At 53.9% G+C, this 17638-nt stretch overlaps 1 protein-coding gene across 2 annotated transcripts in view; it reads left to right on the top strand.

Moving 5' to 3' along the window:
- The window catches only part of LOC101950965 (butyrophilin subfamily 1 member A1-like), a 36612-nt gene extending 29504 nt beyond the window's left edge, over positions 1-7108 (top strand). For both annotated transcript variants that reach the window (XM_065564999.1, XM_065564998.1), the window contains exon 10: positions 6049-7108. In XM_065564999.1, the coding sequence (XP_065421071.1) occupies positions 6049-6608 (560 nt within the window). In that variant the 3' untranslated portion in view covers positions 6609-7108. The remainder of the gene's footprint in view (positions 1-6048) is intronic.
- Positions 7109-17638: the final 10530 nt, after the last annotated feature.

Here is a 17638-nt window from a genome sequence, read left to right as displayed (position 1 = left end):
CTAGCTCCAGCGGCTCCTTCCCCACGGGGCGGTGGGACATGCCGTGTGTGCCCGGGGCCCTGAGGGGGGGCGGGGATGCGGCGCAGCCAGGGCCTGCTAATTCCCCCGGCACCTGCAAAACGGCTTTTTTCTTTTTGGTTTCCCCCCCCCCCCCATATTTCCTGTCAGTGATCTGGTCACCCTACTAAGGCGCCACTTTTGAGAATGTGCTCAGTGGGGGAGCAGCCACTCCCCCTGCTCCTCCCAGCTACTGGTGCCCACACAGCAGCTTTTCTGTCTCACAGCTGTGCTGAGCTGTGTTTTACAGTCACACCCAGCTGGCTGCCTGACCTCTGTGTGCCCTGGTGCATGCTGGGAGACTGGGCAGCGCCAGCAGAGGTTAGGAGCCCAGGGGACAGGCGCACACAGAGCAGCACCAGTAACCCAGGGGTATCCTACCACACTGAGCTGGGAGGGAGGGGGGTGCTCTGGCCAGTTACATGGGAACTGTTTGGGGGTCCAGTCCACAGAGCATTGTAACAGCCTGATGAACCAGGTACAGTCAGCCAGCCACGTGCCAGCCCAGCCCCTGGTGGGGATGCCGAGCGGCCGTGGTCACTAACTGTTAGCTCTACTGTGGGCCGAATCCTGTACTTATAGCTCCCAGGGGCAGGCCCCATGCCCAGTAACAGCTGTAATATGTGCGGGGCCCTGCTTGGGGCACTGGGGGGGGGGGGTCACCAAGTGTGAGCATCGCTGTTAATGCACTGAACGGCTCAGGGGTCACAATGGACCAGCTGGCTCAGGGGCACAGGGAGGGCAGCTGGGGCCTTTCACTCCCCAGTCACTGATCTCAGCCCAGACTCAAGAGTCCGGTTCCCAGCAGACAGGAGCTCACATCGTAACTCACATTAACAGCATCCTCACCGGCCACCTCCGCAGGGAGGCCAAGGCCTGAATGGGCCCCAGGGACGGTTCCTCCCCAGGGAGAGGTTCCAGCAGGTGTTAGAACTGAGCCATGTTGGCAGGACAGTGGGGGGCTCACACGGCCGCTGTGACGTCCTCGTACCCTCGATACACAGAGCTCCAGCAGCCGGGGTGTAAACCCCACTCGTACCCCCAGCACTGAACTCACTGACACTGCTCCAAGCCCCCTCTCCTTCTGGGGTGGGAGTGGGTGAGTACCAGCCCCGCCCCCTCATCCCACTGGCACATCTGTGCATTTGCTGGGTGCACAGAGCTCTCTGAGTGGAGACACTTTCACACTGACCCAGGAATTGGTACTGGGCGCCCCACTGCCCAGGAGGCCGAGGGCTCTTGCTCTGCTGCCCTGTGGGGGTGAAGGGAGGGGCCCTGGGGCTGCTGTTCCCCATCCCAGGAAGGGGGTGAAGGGGACGTGGACACAGACAATGTCCCGGCTTGCGCTGGGAGGGGCAGACCTGGCTCCATCCTGGGCTTCAGAGCCTGAGCTCCAGTCTGAGCCTGAACGTCTACGTGGCTATTTTTACCGCCACAGAGGGAGCCCTGCAAGCCTGAATCTGTTGACCTGGCTCTGGGACTCACTGCTGCAGGCTGTGTAGACAAACCCAAAGTGTCTCCAGGGTCTGGGTGTGAAAGTTCCCAAAGTGTCTGACCCAGGGCTGGCTAATAAGAGAGAGGCAGGTGGCGGAGGGAAGTAGTTACATGGAGAAGTCTGAGGCAATGTGACCAATATCTGCTCTGTGAGATGTTCAGGTGCATCCGCAGGGGGTCTGTGCTGCTCGCAGCGTCCATGGAACAAATCACTCTGGGCAGAGAGTTCAGGATGGAACCAAGTCTCCATTTTCACCCTGAGTTTGTGGGGTGAGATCAGGGGTGCAGGGGGAATTTTTCTACCAAGGGCAAATTTAACAGCAGTTCTGGAGTTTCATTGCTGATGTCCTGAGCCTGGCCTGCCCGTAAGTTTCTGGGGATATCGACAGTCACTCACTGTGAGTCACTAGGATTTGGGCTCCTAAGTTGCTCTGACAGGTTTGAAGTGGAGCTGGATGAAATGTTTTGGGTTGATTGAATCCATGTTGAGTTTGCTGAATAGTTTCAATGAACAAACAAAAGTGCCAGCACTTCCCTTTTAGCCTTTAGCCCAGTGGTTGGGCCCTCAGCTGGGAGGAATTAGAATGTGGGGCAGGAATTGGAATGTGGGTCTCCCCACCTCAGATAAGGGCTGGAACTGCTGGGCTCCGTGTGTCCGATGTGGGGCTCCCACAATCTCTCCTGCTAATGGCATTCCCCTGTTTCTAAACACTGCCATGGGCCCTGGGCCAGAGCGTGGAAGTGAGAATGACTCTGCAGCCCAGGTAGCCGGGCCAGGCCCCCACCTGGGAGCCCAGAGTCCAGCTCCCCTGCTCCAGTGACCCTGTAATTATTGATCCATAACTCCAGTGATGGAAGGGGTTACGGGAGGAGACACAGCAATGTTGCAGGTCGTGTCTGCCGGGGTTTTCTTTCACCGATAAAGCTGCACCAGTGCAAACCCCTAGTGCAGATGCGCTGCGCAGCACCCGGTGCAGCTTATCTCCGATGGAGGGGGCAGAAAGTTGGAAAATGCCCCCTCCCCTCCCGATTGTCCCGGACTGCCCGGCCAGTGTGTGTAGGGACGGCACAGACCTGATCTTAGCGACAAACCAACCACACATGGCCCGAAAGCAACAGAGACTCCCTGGGGCCTGCCTCTCCCTCACCCTTCTCTGGCTCCTGCCCCTCCCGTACCCTTTCCTCAATCCTGTGCCCACCTGGCCCCTGCCTCTATCCTCACTTCTTCCCTTCGCACCTCCCCTTCTTCTCACCCCCTTTCTGCTCCCCTAGGCCCCTCTGCTCCCGCTTTGCCTCCCTGACTCGTACCCCTGCCCTCCACCCATCTCTGCCCCCATTGGATTCCCCCTTTGCCCCCTGCCGTCCTGGCACCTGCCCCTCGTCCCCAAACAGCCTCTGCATCCTGGAGCCCATCCATCACTTCACCCCCCTTCTACCACCTGGCATCCTCCTCTGCCCTTTCCCCCCTGCTGCCCATCTTCTCCCCTGGTGCCACCCCACCGCTCACCCTCCTCTGCTGTCCTGATTCCTACCATTCTCCTCCCCTCAGCCCTCTCTGACCCCTGGCACCCACTCCTTCCCTCACCCCCCTGTGCCCACCCCTCCTCTGACCTTCTGGCTCCTGCCCCTCCTCGATTCCCTCTCCTAACACCTCCCTCTACCTATCTGCCCTGCCTCTCTCCTTGCCCCTCTCTGCCCCCTGGTGCCCACCCCTCCTGTTGCCCCCCCTACTCTGCCCCCTGGTGCCTGTCCCTCCCTCCATTGGCCTCCCTTAGTCTGCCCTTCTGCTCAACCCTCTCAATCCCCCTGGCACCTGCCCTTTCCCTTACCTCCCGCACCCACCTGGTGCCAACCCCTTCCCTCACTCCCCATGGCCCCTGACACCTACCCCTCCCCTCACTTCTCTCATCCCTGGTGCCTACCCCTTCTGCCCCACTGACCCCGCTTTCCTCACGCCCCTCTTCCCCAATCACCCATGACTTGCCCCACCCCCTGTCTTTCTTGTGCCCACCCCTCCATTCACCCCCTCTCTCCTGGCACACACTCCTCCCCCACCCCCTTCCTTCCTTTTGTCTGCCCCTTCCTTTTCCCTCTTCGGTCTCTCGGAACTTGCCCCTTCCCCTGCCCTTCTGGTGCCCACCACTTCCCCTGCCCCTCCTCTACCCCCAATACCTGCCCCTCCTCTTTCCACTTGTTGGTGCTGTTGCTTGCCCCATTCCATGCCACACCACTGTCCCCCTGGCACTTGCCCCTCCCCCTGCCCCATTGCTGCCTCCCCATCTGTTCTCCCTCCTGTGCCCCCCAGCTTTCACACCTCTCTTTGTACCCCTCTAGCCCCCTGGCATCCACCCTTTTCCATGCCATCCCTCCCACTGAAGACCACACCTTCCCTCACCCCCTGCCCATTTGCCCCTGGTGCCTTCCCCATCCCACACCCCACCACTGTCCCCAACTCATTTGTCTCTTCCCCACTTTGTCATCCGGTGCTTGCCCCTTCCTTCTCCCACACAGCCCCTACCTTTACCCTCATCACAAGCCGCTTCCCTTATCCTCCCATGCCCTGAGGCCTGCCCCTTCCCTTGCACACACAAACACCCACAACCTTCCACTTAGTTCTTCCCCTTTCCCTCCCCTCGCCCTTTGTCTCCCTGACACCTGGTCCTCTCACCCCGCCAATCCCTTCGTGCCAGCCCCTCTGTTCATTCCTCCTCTGCCCTCCTGAGGTCCATCTCTACCATTGCCACCATCTGCCTCCATCGTGCCTGCCCTTTCCTATGCCCCCTCTGACTGCCTGATGCAAGTCCCTTCCCTTGTGCCCCTTTTGGATTCCTGGTCTCTGCCCTTCCCCTCACCCCATCTCTACCCCACTGGTGCCCACCGCTCCCCTCAGCCTCTCCTAACCTCTGGGTCCCGCCTCTCCCCTCATGCTCCCTCTGCCCCTCTGGTGCCCACATCTCCACACCCCTCTGCTCCCCTAGGGCCTGCCCTTCTCCACCCTGCTCTCTCTGCCTCCCTGTGCTCATCTGTTCCCTTGCCCCCACTCTGCCACCTGGTGCCTGCCCCTCTCCCCTCCTTCCATCTGCCCCTCTGCTCAATCCTCCCCATCCCTCCTGGTGACTACCCCTTCCCTCCCGCCTCTGTCCTCCTGGCACCCACCCTTCATGCCCCCTTCCCCCTTGATAACTGCCCTTTCCCTCACTGCCCTGTTGCCCCCAGGGCTCCCCCCACTCTTTGCCCACCATACCCCTCTGGCACCTGCCCTACCCCCACCCCTCTTTGTCCCCTTCTCACCTGTGTCTCCCCCTGCCCCCTCCTTTTCCCCTGGTGCCAGCCCCTTCTTCTACTCTCCCTCTGCCTCCCTAGCACCTGCCTCTCTGTTCCCCCCCTGTGTCCCCTGGTGCAAGCACCTTCCCTCTCCCCTCTCTGTCCCCCCAGTGCCTGCCCCCTCTCCTGACCTCCCTCCTTTGGACTACTGGTGCCCACCCCTCTCCTTGTCTCTCTCTTTCCCTTGGCACCAATCTTACCCCTCACTCGTGCTGTACAGCCCTGGTACCTGCCCCTTGTCATCCTACTTAGTACCCCCTCCAGTGCCCGACCCTCCCATCACCCCACTCTGCCCTCAGCACATGCTCCTCTCCTCACCCCACGCAGCCCCCTGGTACCTGCCCCTCCTCCTCTTGCCCTCTTCCACCTACTGGTGACACTGTCCCTGCCATAGCCAGCCCCTCTGCCCCCAGGCTTCTGCCTCACTCTGTCCCCTTGGAGCCTGCCCATTTGCTCCCTCCCCTTGGTCCTGGCACCTGCCCCACTCCTCATCCCCCCCATCCCCTGGCATCTGTCCCTCCCCTTGATTCCCCCTGCCCCATTGGAGCTCCCCCCCATTCCCTCACACCCCTCTGCCCCTGGTGCCCGCCCCTTCCCTTGCTTTCCTGTGCCCCCTGGGGTCTGTCCCCTTCTCCCCTGTTCCCACCTCTCCCCTCACCCCCCTGGAATCTGCTCGTCCCTTCACCCGCCTCCATCCCCCTGGTACCCCCCCACTCCCCTCACTCTCCACAGTCCCCTGGGGTCTGTTCCCTTCTCCTCCCCTGGAGCCCCCACCTCCCCCCACCCCCTGCAGCCCCCTGGAACCTGCCCTTTCCTTCACCCCCCTCTGCCCTCCTGGTGCCTGCTACTCTGCCCCCCCCCATTGCCCTTGTGCCCGCCCCTCCCCTCTACCCCTCCCTCCATCCCCTCTGCTCCTGTCACCTCCCCCTCCCCTTTCCTCTCCCAGCATCTACTTGTCCCCTCCCCCGCCTCCAGTGACAGCTTCTCACCCTCCCCCCCGCCCGCTCCTCCTGCCCTTTCCCCTCATGGTCTCCTCACAGGCAGATGAGCCCTGACTCCCCTCAGGCAACAACCACACTCCCCTCTGTTGATTAACAGGATGCAGGTTAATTTCCCTTTGATCCCAGTGACCAGCCCCTGCCCCCGGCCCTGACTCTCTGACTCTCTCCCCAGTGGACGTGACGCTGGATCCAAACACGGCAAATCCCGACCTCGTCCTGTCTGAGGATCGGAAACGTGTGAGACACGGAGACAAACGCCGGGTTCTGCCCTACAATCCTAAGAGATTTGATCCTTGTGTCTATGTCCTGGGCGCTGAGGGGTTTGTGGGCGGGAGGCGTTACTGGGAGGTGGAGGTGGGAGACAAGACTGAGTGGGACCTGGGGGTTTGTAGGGAATCTGTGAGCAGGAAGGGGAAGGTCAGACCCACACCTAGGAATGGATACTGGGCCGTGGGGCTGAAGGGTGGGGAATACGAGGCCTTCACCTCCCCCCTGACCCCCCTCCCCGTGAGCGTCAGGCCCAGCCGGGTGGGGATTTTCCTGGACTATGAGGCGGGCGAGGTCTCGTTTTACAATGTGACTGACAGGTCCCATCTCTTCACTTTCACTGACACCTTCTCCGGGACGCTCTGCCCTTATTTCAGTCCTGGTTACAACACTGGGGGTACAAACGCGGCTCCCCTGATAATCTGCCCGGTCCCAGCTCAGGCCGGAGGGAATCTCTGTCCCTGACAGTGACCCCGCGGCACAGACTGTCCCCTCCCAGCCCTGCTGCTCTTCCCGCCCCAAGTGGTGGGGGCCAGTTACTGCAGCAACTGGACTTTCTGTGCTGACCAGACGCTGCCACTTTCCCTTTTCAACTGGAGGTTCCAGTCGAAAATCGGACACCTGGCAACCCCCAGCCCTCACCTTCCCTGTCCCCTGCCCCAGGGGTAGCAGATGGGGGTGGATGGGGTCATTTACCCATCAGAATTTTCTACTCCTGTGAAAGCTCAATGTAAAATATGAAAGAAAAAAGTTTATTCTAATTTAGAAAAAAGTATTGTAACAAGGTGTAAATACAAGAACATTTTAATTTACATTTCAACAGTATTTCAAAAACAAGCATCTAAATGTGTTTTTAGAAATGGAATTATTTACATTTATTTTTTGATTCTTCCCTCAAATCTATATTGAAGTTTATCTTCTCTAAATAACGTCATTTGTATTTCAGCTGTGGAATTTCAAGAAATCCAAAATATTTATCTTAACAAAATAAACCATTAAATTGTCAGAGGAGGTTTACATCCCTGTTACACACAGTGACCAGCACAAGAGAGACCTTTATCTGCACTGATAGGGCCCCACTCAGTGTTACCTGGCAGGGCTGTGTCTGCGCAATAGGGGGAGGGGACTTGGGGAATTCCCAGGTCCTCTCAGGGCCATTCACTGTGTTATCTGACTCCGAGATGGGAACCTCTCGGCATTTCCTGCCCTGGGGGAGTCTCTGCCCAAGGAGGGGAGTGAAACAGCCACAGGGGCCAGCGCGGAGGCAGGAGTGAGAGCGCCGGGGCCCTGCTGTACGGGATGCTCTGCGCTACAGACTCAGCCGTGTGGGGGAGCTGGTCCCAGTGCAATGAGGGGTGGAGTGAGCTGGGGAAGGGGATTCGGTGGCTGGGCCAGGGGAAGGGGAGTGAGAGCCCAGCCCCAGGGCTGTGTGAGTGATGGGCCCAGGCTGGGTAAATGGGACCCGCTCACAGGAAGGAGCCCAGGCAGCTTGTTTCCCATTCTCGCCACGTGTTCACCTGACCACACGGCTCCTCCCCAACTCCACGTCCTTCACCTGGGCACCTTCCTGTACAACCAGAACCCCTAACCCCTCCTTGCTCTGCTCCGTACCCAGCAGCTCCCGCCCTCGGTGCCGTCTGTGGGGAGGGAGCTGGTGAGCCTGAGCTGGGCGAGTGTTGTGCTGAGGTCAGACAGGGGAGGCTGGAAGCAGGTTGGCTGTGCAGTGTTAAAAGGGCTTCATCGCACACACCTAGTGCCACGGGTGATTTAGCAGCCCACACACACTATGGGAGTCATGAGATCCTCACAGACATTCACTTTCCTTTGTGTTTCTCTGTATCCCACTTGTGTGCTGAGATGCTGCTGCTGGATGTGACATTAACCCCGTCATTTCACAGACCCAATAGAGATGTCATTGGGATCCATGTTACTTTATTCTTGGTTTCCTGGCTTTAATTCCTGGCCTGGCTGCCTGACAATGAGCAGAATTGGGAATTGGGACCATGCAGGGACAGAGCGGGTTGTGCTGGCCCCTTCCCTGCCATTTCCCATGGCCCCAGTGGGAGGCCAGCAGCAGAAAGGTCAGTGCAGACCAGGGACATGTGCTGGGAAGGTGCTGTGGAGGGGAAGCCCAGGATGGAGTCAAAGCCATGGAGCAGGAGTGGGGTCCCTGCACTCACAGAGCTGCTGATTGGGATCTGCCAGGCTGCTGAGGAGCCACTCCCAGGCTATGGGACAAACTCCCGCAGGAGCTGAGAACCCCCCAAACATCCCCACTGGGCAACCCCATTATTCCATGTTGCCTCTGGGAACCCTGCATCACCAAGCCCCCCGAGACCTCACAGTGCACATGAGCTGAAACAACTCCACAGCCACCTCTGTGCCCTGCTCTGGGCCTCTCACTGTGCTGCCTGCAGGCTGAGTGAGGCACAAGCATCCGTAGCAGCCTGGTGTATTGCAGCCTCCAGGATTCTCCGGTTGGCATCAGGTAGTGCTGCCCCCAACAGTATATCAGCTGCACTGCATAGCAGTTACATTCCTGCTGGGACTTCACTCCACCCTCCCCCAAGGAGGAGCTGCCCCTGCTGGTGACGGGTCTCTGCAAGGCCAGGTCCCCTAAGCAAGAGCCCCTGGTGAGTCACACTGGAACACCCAGTGCAACAGGAGAGAGTCTAAGGAGAGATCCTGGGGGAAGCAGAATCAATTGTGCACAGGCCCTAAAGTGCCAGGGCTCAGAGACTTTGGCTGTTCTGCCTGTAGCTAGTTCAATAAGGTGAGGCCCATTGTTGTGAAATGAATGAATGAGACTGAATTTCCCCTCCTTGTTCCTCTCCAAGGTGCCCTGGCTGCTGCAGCCCCCATCCCCACCCCCACTCGGTCTCTAGGAGGCTCTCACCTGCCCAGTCTGCCTCGATTTTGAACTGTGGGCCGATTTTCTGCTGAGTCTGCATCACTCGCAGCTGGGACGGGAGGAGTTAGAAGGAGACTTTCACCAACAGGTGTAAATACCGTCCACGTCACAGCAGGGCGTGTGGAGTCCTCCTGCAAAATCCCTGCCCTGTTCACCAGAACCAAACTGGCTGGGGCTGGGGCTGGGGCTGGGGCTGGGGCTTCCCCATGAGGAGTTATTGTCCCTCCCATTGCTGTAGGTGGCTTCTCAATAGACCATAGAGGGGAATAAAGGTGCAGTTACCCCCAACTCTTTCATCAAGGTCCCCCATTTGCCCCCATCCTACCCAGTGCCAGGGGCCCCAAGTATCTCCTGTTTCCCACTTCCAGATTTCTGACACAATCAGTGCAGTTCTGCCCGCTGATGGCTAGAACATTCGCTGAAGCGTTGGTATTGATCAGATGCAGCATTGAACCATTATTGTGTTACAGACAGAGAGGTGAAATCCATTGAGTTGAATGTAAGGCCCCTGTACCTCAAAGCAGCATCCTGGAACCCCTGTATTCACCACTGTCGATAATTATGAAAACATAGAGGTGAATTGAGTTGAATGTAAGACAAAAAATACACGTGTGCCTGCTGGCTGGGATGAAGAGGGGTGTTGGGGGCAGAGGAGTAGGCGTCATGGGGAAGAGGGGTTTAGTTCTGAATCAAGGGATGGGGGATTAGACAGATGGGGATAAATGCGAATGGTGACAGGAGAGGGAAGAGAGGTTGAGGGCTCACCTGAGAGGAGGAAGTGGGTGTGACGGGTCCTCACAGCTCAACCTGGACTGTGGGACCACTGAGCCCTCCAAACCCACCAACTGGGGCTGCCTTTCACGCTGTGATGCTGGTGTCAAGCTACAAGCCTTGACAGGCAGTGCACATACACAGCCACTCACAGGCAGAGACACACCCAGCTGTGTTACATGAATGATCTCCCAGCCACTCATGAACCATCAATAGGGAGGCTCCAGCCAATTCCCCCCCAGCTCCCCTGCCTTACACCCCAGAATTATACTGCCTTGCACGGTCAGAAGCCTGGCCTGTGTAAATTCATTACTTACTTCTTCACCACTTCTTCATAGGAAAGTGGACAGGCACCAACCTTTGTAATCTGAGCTGAGATTCCCCCAAGCACTTCAACCAAACACACACTGTTTTAGGTAAAATGTAAAACGGATTGATTACCTACTGAAAGATAGCTTTTAAGTGATAAGTAGCAGGCATACAGATCAAAGTTGGTTACCTAAGAAATAAAAATAGAAATGCATCTAAATTCAGACTTTAATAGACTAAGCAAGTTTTGGATGAAGCACTGTCTCACCCTAACAGATGGTACAAGCAGGTTACAATTCCTTAAAACACAGACAGGATTCCAGGCCAGCCTGGGACCAAACTTTCCCAGTTCAAAGTCTTTGTATTTCAGATATTCTTCCAGGCGTTGAGAGGGGGAAGGGGGAAGATGCCAAGTGATGATGTCACTCTCCTTCTTTTATACTTTCTTCCAGCTGCTAGACAGATCCTTGGGAGGTGTGTTAGGCCCTGTCTACACTGCAGAGATTTGTCAATGCAAATTATGCCAACAATCAAAAATTGGTATAATTACATCACTGGTGCATGTTCACACTATGCTCCTTCTGTCGGCAGAGCGCAGCCACACTTGGTGCTCTAGCATCAGCAGTGAGAGCAGTCGGAAAGGCTGGATCCCGCACTGATCTCTACTGGAGTGGTCACTGTTCTGAACTAGGTCTGTTGATTAATCACAGTTAACTCACGCGATTAACACAAAAAATTAAATTAACAAAAAAAATTAAAAATTTAATCGTGATTAAAAAAAATCAGTTTTAATCGCACTGTTAAACAGGAGAATACCAATTGAAATGTATTAAATATTTTTGGATGTTTTTCTGCATTTTAAAATATATTTATTTCAATTACAACACAGAACACGTTGTGGGAGCTGGGTTTGGTGGGGGAGGCAGCAGCTGGGGCTGGGCAGTCTCCATGGGGGACAAGGTTCTTCTCAGTGTAGAGGATTTTACACCAGTATTTAATAACCAGAGGAAAAGGGGCAATGTCAGTGGGGATTTTATTTCCAAATGAAAGAATTAGAGAGAAAACAGCAACATCTGCAGCTGGAGACGAGTGTCTAGTACTTGAAAAATGGCCTTTCCTTAAAGGTGATCTGAAGGGGAGAGAATAACTGGGATCTGCTTCCTTTTGTGATTCTCTAGGTCACATAGGGGAGGCCTGACAGCTTCCTGGCAGGGTTTTCTTCCACCTGAAAAAATGAATTGTGCTTGAGTTTTATCCCCAAAATACCTTCCCTCCCCTGTTGTTGCTGTGGCTGGTTGGGAAACTACCATGTGTATTGGGAGCTTTCTTAGGGCCAGTCTACACTTAAAACATGGCAGTGGCACAGCTGGTGCGCTGTAGCACTCAGTGAAGATGCTCCCTGCTCCAATGGGAGGTGTCTCCACTTCCCCGAGAGCTGGTGGCTGTGCTGGAAGAAGCCCTCCCCCGTTGTCAGGTCTACACACGGGTTATGTTGGTTTAACTGTGTCAATCAGCAGGGCGGATTTTTCACACCCCGAGCAGCATAATTCTACCGACATAATTTCCTACTATAGACCTGACCTCAGATTCTCAGCGCCGAGGGAAGTGCTGAATATTGAACTAACATAGCTTTTGCACCAAGTGTTCTTAAGACCAGAATTTTTCATTAATAAAAGTATAAAAAAGCTTGAAGGCCCTTTTCACCTCTATTGATCTCAAGGAAACAATGATCAGCAAACTCGTTATTTGATCTTTTCCTGGTTGCCTTTAAAAATTGTGGCTGCATCACCTCAATTCAGGATTAGGTGGAAGGGAGCTTGATGTTGGTAAAGGTCTGTGCCCCAGAAAGGTCTAATCACACCTTTCTGCCACTAGTTAATTATACTAATAACTAAAATGCTTATGAAAAAGGTAAAGCACTGACACTAGGATGCGTAATTTCAGAGTCATAAAATATGAAGTGTAGCCTTTTCTATTTAGAGTAAATGGACTGATGTTATCTTACATCACTCTGAGTTTGGCTCTGGTTGCTACAGTTTCCAGCTCAACAGAGGGAAAGTCACCTCTGATACTCGTTTCAGATTTAGGGTCTCTAGAAACTCATGAAGACCAAGGATAGTGACCACACATACATATGCCACATCTAATCTGTATTACAAGCAAGGTTATAATTATCAAAGCATATATTAATCTTATGAATACCCATGCACACGTTATTAATATAGTCATACACATATCCTCAAAGATATTCTTAGGGTCTGATGGATTCCTCAGCAATTGATCATCAGTAGAGGGATGGTTCCTGCAGGGAATTTTCCCTTGGGTTCTCCCAATTTTACTCAACCTGGGAACCTGCCTTCCCTCTAAGGTGCAGCCCTGGGCAGCCGCACAAGAGGGCATCAAGTGCCGCACACCTAATTAGTGGAGCTATGCAGGTGTGGCTCCATGAATTAGGCACCTGGACCCCAGAGAGGATGCACATGTAAGAGGTGAGATGGTGGTATGGGAGGGGGAAATAGGGGACAATGGGGGGGAGTGACGGTTGGGGGGGAGTTTGGGATGTGCAGGGCTGCCAAGGCGAGGAAGCAATGCCTCTCCCCTAACCCCTGCTGAGCTGCCGTGGCCCTGGAAAGAGAGAGGCATCTCTCTCCCATCTTCATCTCTGGGGCTGAGATAACAGGTTAGAACACAGGTGCTGCCAAGCCAGAGCCGGCCTTTGGGAATCCAGCTGATCTCTGCAGACAGGTTTGTATTTTCCTGTTACACTGGGGAAGAGGAACCTTCCCTCTGCAGGAATTAAAGCTCCCATTGGGGGGTGACTGGCCTGATCCTTTGTGAACCCCTGCTCTCCACTAGCCTCTCAGGCAGCCCAGCTCTGGGATCGCTGCATCCGGGAAGAGAGAGACGCTTCTCCCCTAAACTCGGCTGAGCTGCAGTGGCTGGGCAGATAAATGCTTTGCTGAATCAACCTTCCTGAATATGCCTCACTACAGAGCTTTCTGCTTCAATGACATAAATCCTTAGCAATACTGGTTCCTACTCCTGACATTCCCAGCCATGTATTTGCCTTCATAGAATCATAGAATATCAGAGTTGGAAGGGACCTCAAGAGGTCATCTAGTCCAACCCCCTGCTCAAAGCAGGACCAGTTCCCAGCTAAATCATTCCAGCCAGGGCTTTGTCAAGCCGGGCCTTAAAAACCTCCAAGGAAGGAGACTCCACCACCTCCCTAGGTAACGCATTCCAGTGTTTCACCACCCTCCTAGTGAAATAGTTTTTCCTGATATCCAACCTGGACCTCCCCCACTGCAACTTGAGACCATTGCTCCTTGTTCTGTCATCTGCCACCACTAAGAACAGCCGAGCTCCATCCTCTTTGGAACCCCCTTCAGGTAGTTGAAGGCTGCTATCAAATCCCCCCTCATTCTTCTCTTCTAGAGACTAAACAATCCCAGTTCCCTCAGCCTCTCCTCATAAGTCATGTGCTCCAGACCCCTAATTATTTTTGTTGCCCTCCGCTGGACTCTTCAATTTTTCCACATCCTTCTTGTAGTGTGGGGACCAAAACTGGACACAGTATTCCAGATGAGGCCTCACCAATGTCGAATAAAGGGGAACGATCACGTTCCTCGATCTGCTGGCAATGCCCCTACTTATACAGCCCAAAATGCCGTTAGCCTTCTTGGCAACAAGAGCACACTGTTGACTCATATCCAGCTTCTCGTCCACTGTGACCCCTAGGTCCTTTTCTGCAGAACTGCTACCTAGCCATTCGGTCCCTAGTCTGTAGCAGTGCATGGGATTCTTCCATCCTAAGTGCAGGACTCTGCATTTGTCCTTGTTGAACCTCATCAGGTTTTTTTCGGCCCAATCCTCTAATTTGTCTAGGTCCCTCTGTATCCGATCCCCACCCTCTAGTGTATCTACCACTCCTCCTAGTTTAGTGTCATCTGCAAACTTGCTGAGAGTGCAGTCCACATCATCCTCCAGATCATTAATAAAGATATTAAACAAAACTGGCCCCAGGACCGACCCTTGGGGCACTCCGCTTGAAACCGGCTGCCAACTAGACATGGAGCCATTGATCACTACCCGTTGAGCCCGACGATCTAGCCAGCTTTCTATCCACCTTATAGTCCATTCATCCAGCCCATACTTCTTTAACTTGGCGGCAAGAATACTGTGGGAGACAGTATCAAAAGCTTTGCTAAAGTCAAGGAATAACACATCCACTGCTTTCCCCTCATCCACAGAGCCAGTTATCTCATCATAGAAGGCAATTAGGTTAGTCAGGCACGACTTCCCCTTCGTGAATCCATGCTGACTGTTCCTGATCACTTTCATCTAAATGTTTCATAATTGATTCCTTGAGGACCTGCTCCATGATTTTTCCAGGGACCGAGGTGAGGCTGACTGGCCTGTAGTTCCCCGGATCCTCCTTCTTCCCTTTTTTAAAGATGGGCACTACATTAGCCTTTTTCCAGTCATCCGGGACCTCCCCCGATCGCCATGAGTTTTCAAAAATAATGGCTAATGGCTCTGCAATCTCACCCGCCAACTCCTTTAGCACCCTCGGATGCAGTGCATCCGGCCCCATGGACTTGTCCACGTCCAGTTTTTCTAAATAGTCCCGAACCACTTCTTTCTCCACAGAGGGCTGGTCACCTTCTCCCCATGCTGTACTGCCCAGTGCAGCAATCTGGGAGCTGACCTTGTGCGTGAAGACAGGCAAAAAAAGCATTGAGTACATTAGCTTTTTCCACATCCTCGGTCACTAGGTTGCCTCCCTCATTCAGTAAGGGGCCCACACTTTCCTTGATTTTCTTCTTCTTGCTAACATACCTGTAGAAACCCTTCTTGTTACTCTTAACATCTCTTGTTAACTGCAACTCCAAGTGTGATTTGGCCTTCCTGATTTCACTCCTGCATGCCTGAGCAATATTTTTATACTCCTCCCTGGTCATTTGTCCAATCTTCCACTTCTCTGTAAGCTTCTTTTTTGCGTTTAAGATCAGCAAGGATTTCACTGTTTAGCCAAGCTGGTCACCTGCCATATTTACTATTCTTTCTACACATCGGGATGGTTTGTTCCTGCAACCTCAATAAGGATTCTTTAAAATACAGCCAGGTCTCCTGGGCCCCTTTGCCCTTCATGTTATTCTCCCAGGGGATCCTGCCCATCTGTTCCCTGAGGGAGTCAAAGTCTGCTTTTCTGAAGTCCAGGGTCCGTATTCTGCTGCTCTCCTTTCTTCCTTGTGTCAGGATCCTGAACTCGACCATCTCATGGTCACTGCCTCCCAGGTTCCCATCCACTTTCACTTCCCCTAGTAATTCTTCCCTGTTTGTGAGTAGCAGGTCAAGAAAAGCTCTGCCCCTAGTTGGTTCCTCCAGCACTTGCACCAAGAAATTGTCCCCTACACTTTCCAAAAATTTCCTGGATTGTCGGTGCACCGCTGTATTGCTCTCCCAGCCGATATCAGGGTGATTAAAGTCTCCCATGAGAACCAGGGCCTGCGATCTAGCAACTTCTGCTAGTTGCCAGAAGAAAGCCTCGTCCACCTCATCCCCCTAGTCTGGTGGTCTATAGCAGACTCCAACCACGACATCACCCTTGTTGCTCACACTTCTCAACTTTATCCAGAGACTCTCAGGTTTTTCTGCAGTTTCATACCGGAGCTCTGAGCAGTCATACTCCTCTCTTACATACAATGCAACTCCCCCACCTTTTCTGCCCTGCCTGTCCTTCCTGAACAGTTTATATCCATCCATGACAGTACTCCAGTCATGTGAGTTATCCCACCAAGTCTCTGTTATTCCAATCACATCATAGTTCCCTGACTGTGCCAGGACTTCCAGTTCTCCCTGCTTGTTTCCCAGGATTCTTGCATTTGAGTATAGGCACTTAAGATAACTCATCAATCGTCCCTCTTTCTCAGCATGAGACAGGAGTCCTCCCCCCTTGCGCTCTCCTGCTTGTGCTTCCTCCCAGGATCCCATTTCCCCACTTACCTCAGGGCTTTGGTCTCCTTCCCCCGGTAAACCTAGTTTAAAGCCCTCCTCACTAGGTTAGCCAGCCTGCTGGCGAAGATGCTCTTCCCTCTCTTTGTTAGGTGGAGCCCGTCTCTGCCTAGCACTCCTCCTTCTTGGAACACCATCCCATGGTCAAAGAATCCAAAGCCTTCTCTCCGACACCATCTGCGTAGCCATTCGTTGACTTCCACGATTCGACGGGCTCTACCCCGGCCTTTTCCTTGCACAGGGAGGATGGACGAGAACACCACTTGCGCCTCAAACTCCTTTATCCTTCTTCCCAGAGCCACGTAGTCTGCAGTGATCCGCTCAAGGTCATTCTTGGCAGTATCATTGGTGCTCACATGGAGAAGCAGGAAGGGGTAGCGATCCGAGGGCTTGATGAGTCTCGGCAGTCTCTCCATCACATCGTGTATCCTAGCTTCTGGCAAGCAGCAGACTTCTCGGTTTTCCCGGTCGGGGTGGCAGATAGATGACTCAGTCCCCCTGAGGAGGGAGTCCCCGACCACCACCACCCTCCTCCTCCTCTTGGGAGTGGTGGTCGTGGAACCCCCATCCCTAGGACAGTGCATATTTTGCCTTCCAATTGGTGGAGTCTCCTTCTGCTCCCTTCCCTCAGATGGGTCATCTAGTCCACTCTCCGCATTAGTACCTGTAGAGAGAACATGGAAACGATTGCTCACCTGTATCTCCATTGCTGGTGCATGGACGCTCCTCTTTCGCCTTCTGGAGGTTACATGCTGCCAAACCTCTTCACAATCCTTCTGTCCCTGCTGCACCTGCTCTGAATCTTCAGAACATTGTGGCCGTAGAAGCATCTCCTGATGTCTGTCCAGGAAATCTTCATTTTCCCTTATGCAACGCAGAGTTGATACTCGTTTCTCCAGGCCTCGAACCTTCTCTTCCAATATGGAGACCAGCTTGCACTTTGTACAGACAAAGTCGCTTCTGTCCTGTGGAAGAAAGACAAACATGGCACAGCCTGTGCAGGTGACAATAGTTGATCGCTCACCTTCCATATCACCGTCCTGTTAAGAACTTCCTCAACTGTTGCAGGAACTACTCAGAGAAACCTGCATATGAAAGCCTCAGTGCGCTCTCCCCAAGCGAACTCCCAGGCAAACTCCCGCTGTTAGGCTCTGCTGTTTGCCGCTCATACCTCCTTCCTCCCTGTCTCCATTCCATGTCTTTGTTATCCTCACAGAGCAGAGTTCAATGGATCTCCTGTACTTCTTCTCAGGCTCTTACCCTTAAAGTGACAGAGCCTGAGCAGTCAGGACCTCCCTCCAAATGAGTAAAGCAGTAGGGACAAGGAGCAATTACAGGCAGGCGGGGTCTTCTCTCAGAAATAGGTGTTAGGGCTCTTACAGGGAAGGCGTGCAGCATTTCCATTGATAATAACTTAAATTTACAAATAGGCACAGTAAGAAAAATGTGGCATGAGAACATATTAGAGTTTGATTTAAGGATGTTT

Source organism: Chrysemys picta, chromosome 12, assembly GCF_011386835.1.
Source record: "Chrysemys picta bellii isolate R12L10 chromosome 12, ASM1138683v2, whole genome shotgun sequence".
Lineage (NCBI taxonomy): Eukaryota > Metazoa > Chordata > Testudines > Emydidae > Chrysemys > Chrysemys picta.
Note: the sequence above shows the minus strand (reverse complement) of the source record. Positions and strands in the feature narration are given on the sequence as shown.